The following is an 11,240-nucleotide window of genomic DNA, read 5'->3' as shown; positions in this document are numbered from 1 at the left end:
CCCTAGAGGACTCTCCACACAATCTTAGGATCACTGGTGAGCGGAACACAACATTGGTTCCAATCCAATTGCATGGGACCTGAGACAGCAGTAGGGAAGCAGAAAACCAGCCTGACCAAGGGCAGAAGTCTCTTCCATTTGGCACCAGCACCAGGTCAGTGTCACCTTGGGTGCGGAATTGGCAGACACCCTCACAGTTCACACAGGACTCTCCATGTGATCTTAGGATTACTGCTGAGTGGAACACAACATCAGTTCCAATCAAATTGTGACAGGCCTGTGAGAGCAGCAACAAGGACACCAGAGCCCTTCCTGACCAAAGGTTCCGGTTCCTTTTGATCAGTACTGGTTTACATTGGTTTTGAACAGACCAGACAGCTCCACCATCCTCAAAGGAAACAGGACTTCCAGGCACTGGAACACGCCCAGTATATTAGGATAAATGGATCCCAGGAAAACAGGAGCTGGGTAACACCAGTATTTCAGAGTCTCAGAGGAAGGTTGACTGCCAAGAACTCTGATGCACCCAGAATCACAGGTTCACAGGAGCACACAATCAAAGGATCACAGAGAAAGATGGACTTTGAGGAGTCCTGAATCAACTGGGATTATAGGAAAGACAAACTCCAATCAGATACATTGAGGGCAGCTAGCACTTGAGATAAGCATGGCAGGAGGCAAGCATAAGAAAAGAAGCAACAGAAACCAAGTTTACTTGGCATCCTCAGAACCAAACTCTCTCACCATAGCATGTCCTAGATACACCATTACACTAAAAATGCAAGATATGAATGAATCTAAAGTCACTTCTCATGATGATGATGGAGAACTTTAAGAAGGAAATACGGGAAAACACAGATAAACAGCTAGAAGCACTTAAAGAGGAAACACAAAAAAGCACTTAAAGAGTTACAGGAAAATATTATCAACCAGGAATTGAACAAAACCATCCAGCATCTAAAAATAGAAGTAGAAACAATAAAGAAATAACATAAGGAGACAACTCTGGAGATAGAAATCCTAGGAAAGAAATCAGAAACCATAGATTGGAGCATCCGCAAGAGAATACAAGAGATGGAAGAGAGAATCTCAGGTGCAGATGATTCCATAGAAACATAGGCACAACAATAGAAGAAAATGCAAAGTGCGAAAAGATTCTAACTCAAAACATCCAGGAAATCCAGGACACAATGAGAAGACCAAATCTAAGATTAATAGGTATAGAGGAGAATGAAGATTTTCAACTTAAAGGGCCAGCAAATATCTTCAACAAATTATAGAAGAAAACTTCCCCAACAAGAAAGAGATGACCACGAACATATAAGAAACCTACAGAACTCCAAACAGACTGGACCAGAAAAGAAATTCCTCCCAACATGTAATAATCAGAACAACAAATACACAAAATAAACACAGAATATTAAAAGCAGTAAGGGAAAAAGGTCAAGTAACATATAAAGGCAGGACTATCAGAATTACACCAGACTTTTCACCAGAGACTATGAAAGCCAGAAGAGCCTGGAAAGATGTTATACAGACACTAAGAAGAAGACAAATGCAAGCCCAGGCTACTATACCCGGCCAAACTCTCAAATTACTATAGATGGAGAAACAATATCTTTCCACAAATCCAGCCCTTCAAAGGATAATAACGGGAAAATGTGGGGAACAAAATAAGGGGTCCCAAGGGGCCCTGGGGAAAAGGCAGGCAGACACAGGATTTGGGAGGCTGCTGGGAAGCTTTCCACATGGTCCCTCAAGAGCATCTGAGCCTCTGATCCAAGCTGCAGGGGGTGGAGAAGGGGAAGCCCCAGACCTAGTGGCCCCAGGGCCACACCCTGTAGCCCCAGGGGAATGGGAGAGAGGAATAAGGGAAAAGAGGTTCCCAACACTGACCAGAGTGAGCAGCTGAACTTGAAGGAGCAGAGCAGAGATTCTATAGTTTAAGTTTTATTATAGAAATGCAGAGTAAAGAGAGAAGGTAGGAGAGAGAGAGAGGAGAGAGAGAGTGAAAGAGAGAGAGAAAGAGAGAGAGAAGATTAGAGAAAGAGAGAGAGAAAGAGGAAGAGAGGAGAGGAAAGAAAACAAAGAGAAAAGGAAGAGAAGAGAGAAGTGAGAGAGTGAGAGGTGTAGAAATAAAGGAGTAAGAGTAAGTGAGCAAGGTGGGCTGAGCATCCCTTTTTATGGTCATCACTATTGCTAGGAAACTGGGGAGGAGTTTAACCTGAGGGTCAGAAGCTTCAGCCATTGCTTATGTGACTACTGACCATGCTTCCTTTGGGGGCTATAGGAGGTGGTACCTTAGGCAGGGGCCGGAGATCCAAGAGCACAAGGGAATACCTACCCAGTCTGTAGGTAAATAATGAAAATCAGGGTTCAGACCTCATCTCTACTGGAGACCAGCCTGCAATTCCCCACAGGAAAAAAACAATAAAAGGATGGAAACTACACCCTAGAAAAAGCAAGTAAATAATCCTTCAACAAACCTAAAAGAAGTCACCCACAAGAACAGAATCCCAACTCTAACAACAAAAATAACAGGAAGCAACAATTACTTTTCCTTAATATCTCTTAATATCAATGGACTCAATTCCCCTATAAAAAGACATAGACTAACAGATTGGCTACACAAACAGGACCCAACATTTTGCCGCTTACAGGAAACCTACCTCAGTTAAAAAGACAGACTCTTCCTCAGAGTAAAAGGTTGGAAAGACTTTTTAGAGTTTAATGAAAATGAAGCCACAACATACACAAACTTATGGGACACAATGAAAGCAGTCCTAAGAAGAAAACACATAGCTCTGAGTGCCTCCAAAAAGAAACTAGAGAAAGCATACACTAAGCAGCTTGACAGCAATACCCAAAATCTCTATTACAAAAGGAAGCAAATTCACCCAAGAAGAATGGACAGCAGGAAATAATCAAACTCAGGGCTGAAATCAACCGAGTGGAAACAAAAAGAACTTTTCAAGGAATCAATCAAACCAGGAGCTGGTTCTTTGAGAAAATCAACAATATAGATAAAGCCTTAGCCAAACTCACTAGAGGGTACAGGGACAACATCCTAATTAACAAAATCAGAAATGAAAAGGGAGACATAACAATAGATCCCAAGGAAACCCAGAACACCATTAGATCCTTCTACAAATTGCTATACTCAACAAAACTGGAAAACCTGGATAAAATGGACAAATTTCTAGACAGATAGCAGGTACCAAAGTTAAATCAGGATCATATTAATAACCTAAACAGTTCTATATCCCAAAAAGAAATAGAAACATTGATTAATATTCTCCCAAACAAAAACAAACAGATAAACAACAAAAGCCCAGGACCGGATGGGTTTATTGCATAGTTTTATCAGACCTTCAAAGAAGACCTAATTACAGTTCTTCTCAAATTATTCCACAAAATAGAAACATAAGGTATTCTACGCAATTCATTCTAGGAAGCCACAATTACTCTGATACCTAAACCACACAAAGACCCAATAATGATAGAGAACTTCCAATTTCCCTTATGACTATCAATCCAAAAATAGTCAATAAAATTCTCACTAACCAAATCCAAGAATACATCAAAACAATAATCCATCAAGATTAAGTACGCTTCATTCCAGAGATGCAGGTATGGTTTAATATAAAGAAATCCATCAATGGAATCCACTATATAAACAAACTCAAAGACAAAATCCAGATAATCATCTTGTTAGATGTTGAGAAATCATTTTACAAAATCCAACACCCATTCATGATAAAAGTTTTGGAAATATCAGGAATTCAAGGCCTATACCTAAAAATAAGAAGAGCAATCTACAGTAAACCAGTAGCCAACATCAAAGTAAATGGAGAGAAGCTTGAAGCAATCACACTAAAATCAGGGACTAGACAAGGCTGCCAACTTTCTCCCTACCTATACAATATATTATTCGAAGTCATAGCCAGAGCAATTACACAACAAAAGGATGTCAAGGGGATACAAACTGGAAAGAAGAAATCAAAATATAACTATTTGCAGATGATATGTTAGTATATATAAGTGACACTAAAATTTCCACCAGAGAACTCTTAAACCGTATAACCAGCTTCAGTGCAGTAGCTGGATATAAAATTAACTCAAACAAATTAATGGCCTTTCTCTATACAAAGGATAAACGGGCTGAGAGAGAAATTAGGGAAACAACACCCTTTAAAATAGTCACAAATAATAAAAAATACCTTGGTGTGACTCTAACTAAGGAAGTGAAAGATCTGTATGATAAACATTTCAAGTCTCTGAAGAAAGATATCAAAGAAGATCTCAGAAGATGGAAAGATCTCCCATGCTCATGGATTGGCAGGATCAATATAGTCAAAATGGATATCTTGCCAAAAGCAATCTACAGATTCAATGCAATCCCCATCAAAATTCCAACTCAATTCTTCAACGAATTAGAAAGGGCAATTTGCAAATTTATCAGAAATAACAAAAAACCTAGGATAGCAAAAACTCTTCTCAAGGATAAAAGAACCTCTGGTGGAATCACCATGCCTGACTTCAAGCTGTACTACAGAGCAATTGTGATGAAAACTGCATGGTACTCGTATAGCAAGAGACAAATAGTCCAATGGAATAGAATGGAATACACAGAAAAGAACCCATACACTTATGATCACTTGATCTTTGACAAGGGAGCTAAAAAACCATCCAGTGGAAAAAAGACAGCATTTTCAAGAAATGGTGCTGGCACAACTGGTGGTTATCATGTAGAATGCGAACTGATCCATTCTTAATTCCTTGTACTAAGTTCAAGTCTAAGTGGATCAAGGAAATCCACATAAAACCAGAGACACTGAAACTTATAGAGGACAAAGTGGGGAAAAGTCCCAAAGATATGGGCACAGGGGAAAATTTCCTGAATAGAACAGCAATGGCTTATGCTGTAAGATCAAGAATTGACAAATGGTACCTCATAAAATTGCAAAGCTTCTGTAAGGCAAAAAAACATCGCCAATAAGACAAAAACATCACCAAGAGATTGGGAAAGGATCTTTACCAATCCTAAATTATATAGGGTACTAATACTCAATGTATATAAAAACTCAAGAAGATGGACTCCAGAAAATCTTATAACCCCATTAAAAATGGGGCACAGTAATAAACAAAGAATTCTCAACTGAGGAATATCGAATGGCTGAAAAGCACCTCAAAAAGTGTTCAATATCCTTAATCATCAAGGAAATACAAATCAAAACAGCCCTGAGATTCCAATTTACACCAGTCAGAATGGCTACGAACTAAAATTCAGATGACAACAGATGCTGGCCCGAATGTGGAGAAGGAGGAACACTCCTCCAATTGTAGTGGGATTGCAAGCTTTTACAACCACTCTGGAAATTAGTCTAGCAGTTCCTCAGAAAATTGGACATAGTACTCCCGGAGGTTCCAGCAATACCTCTCTTGGGCATATATCCAGAAGATGTTCCAACTGGTAATAAGGACACATGCTCCATTATGCTCATAGCAGCCTTATTTATAATAGCCAGAAGCTGGAAAGAAACCAGATGTTCCTCAACAGAGGAATGGATACAGAAAATGTGGTACATTTACACAATGGAGTACTACTCAACTATTAAAAAACATAAATTTATGAAATTCTTAGGCAAATGACTGGAACTGGAGTATATCATCCTGGTGAGGTAACACAATCACAAAAAAACTCATATGATATGTATTCACTGATAAGTGGATATTAGCCCAGAAACTAAGAATACCCAACATACATTTTGCAAAACACAAGAAAATATAGAAGGAAGACCAACATGTGAATACATCATTCCTCCTTAGAATAGGGAACAAAATACCCATGCAAGGAGTTACAGAGAAAAGTTCAGAGCTGAGACCAAAGGATGGACCATCCAGAGACTGACCCAACTGGGGATCCATCCCATAATCATCCACCAAACGCAGACACTATTGCAGATGCCAGCACAATTTTGCTGAAAGGACCCTGATATAGGTGTCTCTTGTGAGGCTATGCCAGTGCCTGACAAATACAGAAGTGGATTTGCACAGTCATTTATTGGATGGAACACAGGGCTCCCAATGTAGGAGCTAGTGATAGTACTCAAGAAGCTGAGGGTGTCTGCAACCCTATAGTTGAAACAACAATATGAACTAACCAGTACACCCAGAGCTCATGTCTCTAGCTGCATATGGAAGAGAAGATGACCTAGTTGGCCATCATTGTAAAGAGGGACCCCTTGGTCTTGCAAACTTTATACGCCCTTGTACAGGGTAATGCCAGGGCCAAGAAGTGGGAGTGGGTGGGTAGGGGAGCAGGGCCGAGGTAGGATATAGGGGACTTTTAGGATAGCATTTGAAATGTAAGTGAAGAAAATATCGAATAAAAAATTATAAAAAGTACTGGCCTTTACCTCTGGCCAGTTTTATTTCTTCAGAAGAGAAGAAATAAAAATAAAAATAAGATATACCTTCTTAATTGGTCAAAAGCTTTAGCAATTAAGGAAATAAAAATTTAACAACTTTGAGATTTAATCTACTCTAGTCAGAAATAATATGAACAAACAAAAATCTTACAACAAATGCGGTTGAGAAACATGATTGTAATAATTTGGGAAATTGGGGACCCTCCTGCACTTAACTGCATTTCAATCTGATGACATCTCTCTGAAAATCAGTGTGAAAAATGTATCATATGGCACGGATACAATATTCCTTGACATATGAGAAAGAACTTGATATATTACTCTACAAATAGTTTCTCAGCCATGTTTATTACTGTTCTAGTCATAATTACTAGAAAACGATAACAACTTAAATGCCCTTCAACTAATAAATGACTAATTAAAGTGTGGTTCATATGTACAATGAAATTCTACTTAGCTGTAGAGATAAATGAAATGATGAAACTTTTAGGCAAACAGGTGGATCTAGAAGAGATTTGTGCTTTCTGGCTTTGAATCTGTAACTATATGGTTATAACTTGGAGTAACCACAGTAACCAGGAAAGTTGAAAGGTATCATTTGAGGGAGAAATTTTAGACACTGGAATAGCACACAGGTGTTACAAAGGGAGAAATGGGGAAAATGGGACGGAGTATATTTTGGACAGACACAGTCTAATGCACAGTGACAAAAGAGACAAAAGGATAAATAATACCAAGGATGTTTAAAAAAACATAGGAAATCATGGTATCCAGTATTTATCTAAAATCGCATATAGTATATATATATGTGTGTGTGAAACATTAATATGTATTTTAAAGTTATTGTGCCATTTGGAATGATATTGTTCTCCACAAGAACTATGGACTATATAACAAAACCCCAATATCATTCATGAAGAATATTCTCTAAAGTAGTTAGTCAGGAGAATCTGAGAACCCCCCCCCCCAAAAAAAATCAGTTATTGATGCTCTTGGTTGCCTCACAGTACTTGGAGATAAGATTATGTTACTGAAGACATGATGCACTTCAGACACACAATTTGGAGGAATTGAGTTAAAATAGCCTGGAAATCTCTTGCAAGTGAAGTGGTTTTCATAACGTAAGACATTGCTTATTCTGCCAGTGAGAGGCACCATCACTCAAACTACGCAGATATGAAGCCTGTGAGCCAGAAGAATGACTTGACTGGCAAAACATCCAAAGGAACAAAACGGTGGCAGTTTTATCTTGGGGTAATCAAAGGCTATATATTTGGACCTTAAGCCTATTAAAAAATAGGGAAGCCATGTCTGGTACTAAAAACATAAACAACCTCATGGACTGGAAAAAGCAAAACCCCATGAGTCTCATTACCAACAGTTCCCTAAAACAGTGTAATTTCCAGCTGATTTCTAAGTACTTGTCTCATACCCACAGGTAAATACAGTTCTTACTGCTTGTCAAAGATACTTCCTTTTGTAACATATGGTGACTCTGGCAAAGATCCACAATGGGTCAAAATATAGATAATAATAGAAAGGTGCCCAAAACAAACTGATATATCTGAAATAAATCCTTACAACATCAGAGACTCAGAGAAAAAGTCACAGAAGAGGGCTTTTTTGTTCCCCCAAAAGCCCAAGGTTCCTGTTAATAGATTATGTCTTTTTTAGATACAACAGGAAAATAGACATATTAACTTTTAACAGTGTAGTTATCCAAACAAACCAGCATAATGGCACTAGTAGGTATACTAAAGAGGCCAGGAAAAATTCTATATGATTTTACCCTATAAGAAGAAATACTTCATATCAGTTGTTGTTAAGATATGGAGAATAGGCTGTGTTTGGAGATGAAATCCCACATTGATTTTTCTAACCTCAACTGCATGCCTCAGGATACATCGCATACAAGTTCAAATGCATGGACTAAGTAGGTTGACTTTACATGTGTGCATATATAAATAGCATCAAATATTAAAGTAAAGACCAAAAATATGGGAAAAGGAGGGAAGGCTTTGAGTGGAAGAAGAAGGGTAGTTAATGTACTATGAGTTTCTCAAAAGTAATCACTATTTTAAAACAAAGAAATTCCATTGGAATGGTTCTGTATGATCTCTGTCATTTTTCTGCATATTCAAAATCATTCTGAAAGCTAAATTGTATTACTCGACATTTTAAATTAACTTGCATTTCTATGTCCTATTACATCTTACTGAGTTTCCAGTTTGGGGTAATGAACTTGGTCTCACAATTTTTGCAGAATGTTATTTGTACAACTTTAAAATTGCTCAATATAGTAACCTTTGACTGTAGGTTACAATACTTCTTTCTTCCTATCAGTAAATATTTCACAACAAGCAAGATAATGTTAATGATTTTTTACTTGCACTTTAAATCTTACTTCTCAGCATTAGCTATAAGCTGAATAGGTGTCTTCGGCTGGAATTCTAACAGCACCTACAAGGAGATATTCATGATGTCAGACTATTATTGGTTTGAAGGTATACCTTTTCCTGCCATAGCATATCAAAAAGAAATTTTGGAAGATATTCGTAATAAGTTTGTGGTGAAAGAAGAAGACTTGTTGATATTGACTTACCCCAAGTCAGGTAAGAATCGTCAGTAAGACTAATTCTGAAATGTATACGGGAGGTTAGTACTTTAATCCTAATTCATTTTGGGTGATAAGTAGAGTGTTCTATATATTAATGTGTAAAATGACTTGTGGGCATGGAGATTTGTGTGTGCGCTCCACTCAGTCTGACCTAAGTGGGCAGAGGAGACAAGCTATGGCACCAGAACAATGATAGTGCTCCCTGAGACAGAATATGCCATTGGTCCCTCTCTCTGGGGAAGAGATAGAAGAGTGAGAGTGATAAGAATGAATACAAGAAATAACATTAAGAGATAAAGGCATGTATGTGAGGATATGTGGAGGAGAGGACAGTTTGAGGTAGAATTACTATGGAACTTGTCCAGGACGTAGAAAGAGTCTGAAAACTCAAGAAAGTAATAAGTGACATCATGGTAGTTTGGGGTGTGGATGTTTGCTGTGTGGAAGACACACTGAACATTGAGTAAGTACTAGGCTGCTGGCATTGAAAGGAAAATAACACAGAAACTACAAAGGCAATGGGAATATAGGAAAAAAGTACCAGACAAAAACTCAGAGAACAAATCTAGAGAAACATATACTGACAAATGAACACATGAACACAAATGCAAGGGTGTGTGATAAATATGCACAAGGGAATTGATTCACTTTAAAAAGAAGAACTCAGTCATACACTACAGCATGGGTCCATCCCAGTAACAATGAATTAAATTAAAGGAGGTAGTCTCAGAGGGCAGGTACTTTGATTACAACATTCTGAAATATCTGGGATTGTCAAATTCATTCCACCAGAATGTAGAATGATGTTGGCCCAGGGCTGGAGAAGATATTCCATTGCCAAGTTGCTGTTTACTGAGTATATGGTCCCTGTTTTGCAAAATGAAGTCTAGAATATAATGAGTGAATATACTTTGCACTTATGTCACATGGATATTGTGAACACAATTCTATGTGCTTGAAAATGGCCAGCACTGTAAATTGTATGGGCATATATTGTACTTGAGGCTTTTTCATAATTAATGTTGAAGTGAGTGACAGTCACTTTTCCTTTTCATTCAGGAACACACTGGCTGATTGAGATTGTCTGCTTGATTCAGACCAGGGGAGATCCAAAGTGGATTCAAACTGTGCCCATTTGGGACCGCTCACCCTGGCTAGAGACTGATATAGGATATCTTGCATTAATTAATAAGGAAGGACCACGACTCATTTCCTCTCATCTTCCTGTCCATCTCTTCTTCAAGTCTTTTTTCAGTTCCAAGGCCAAGGTCAGTGCCCAGTGGTTGAGATTTTCTTTGACTAAACACTCTTTCAACTTATTTTACCTGACAAGTCCTGGAGGTCTTGCTGAAATGTGAAAATGGGATCCTCATGTACTAGGTGATGCTAATGTTTTCCCACCTCAGACTATATTAGATAGAGTACCAGGATATGGACAGTCCACAGTGATCCTGGACAGATTTAAGAAATAAAGTGAAATATCACACTGAAACATTCAGGAACTACATATATAGGCCAGAGTTCAAACTCTAATGTACAGTGAATATTGGTATATCATTGCCATCAAAGAGCCAATCTTATTTGTAACATATACCCTAAGGCCTGTGTGTGAAACACCTAAGACACAATTGCTCATAGGGGAAGCTAACAGACCAAGAATCAATGTTCAAAGATCAGTTGTATATACAATGTCATCATGTGTCTAGCTGTCTAGTGAGATCAGTAGCCACAGGAATCTCCCATGAAATGGAAAGAGGATCAGTAGATGGAATTAGAGATATCCACATACTGACCTATCATAGCTTCTAGTCAGTAAGGAAGTTTTCTGTATATCCTTACATCCATAAAAGCTATAGTTTGTGCTGCAACTACAAATACAAACTTAGAATAATCTCTCATTAAAATGGCACAATGAATTTGTGGCCATTCGTATGTGTGTGTGTTTGGGAAGCCGGCCTGCCACTCACAAGAAATGTGGTATACCTGGGAGGCAAGCTGGGGCTGAAAAGAGAGGGGAAACTAGGTGGTCGAGAGAAAGAATGGAGCTAAGTCATGTTTCCTGATCAATGCTCAAATGTTTAATGGCAAATGCGCTTATAAAGGAGGGTGGGGCATTCCCACCAATTTATCCATGGAGCCTGGAATCAGCTACAGGTGATGACTTGCAGGATAGGGTGTAGTCTCCAGAATAG

At 38.4% G+C, this 11,240-nt stretch overlaps 1 protein-coding gene across 1 annotated transcript in view; it reads left to right on the top strand.

Moving 5' to 3' along the window:
- The first annotated feature begins 8,852 nt into the window (after positions 1–8,852).
- The window catches only part of Sult2a3 (sulfotransferase family 2A, dehydroepiandrosterone (DHEA)-preferring, member 3), a 55,494-nt gene continuing 53,106 nt past the window's right edge, over positions 8,853–11,240 (top strand). Inside the window, exons 1-2 of the mRNA NM_001101586.3 lie at positions 8,853–9,043; positions 10,108–10,316. Of these exons, the coding sequence (NP_001095056.2) occupies positions 8,908–9,043; positions 10,108–10,316 (345 nt within the window). The 5' untranslated portion in view covers positions 8,853–8,907. The remainder of the gene's footprint in view (positions 9,044–10,107; positions 10,317–11,240) is intronic.

The sequence above is a fragment of the Mus musculus genome, chromosome 7, assembly GCF_000001635.26.
Source record: "Mus musculus strain C57BL/6J chromosome 7, GRCm38.p6 C57BL/6J".
In the NCBI taxonomy this organism is placed as follows: domain Eukaryota; kingdom Metazoa; phylum Chordata; class Mammalia; order Rodentia; family Muridae; genus Mus; species Mus musculus.
Note: the sequence above shows the minus strand (reverse complement) of the source record. Positions and strands in the feature narration are given on the sequence as shown.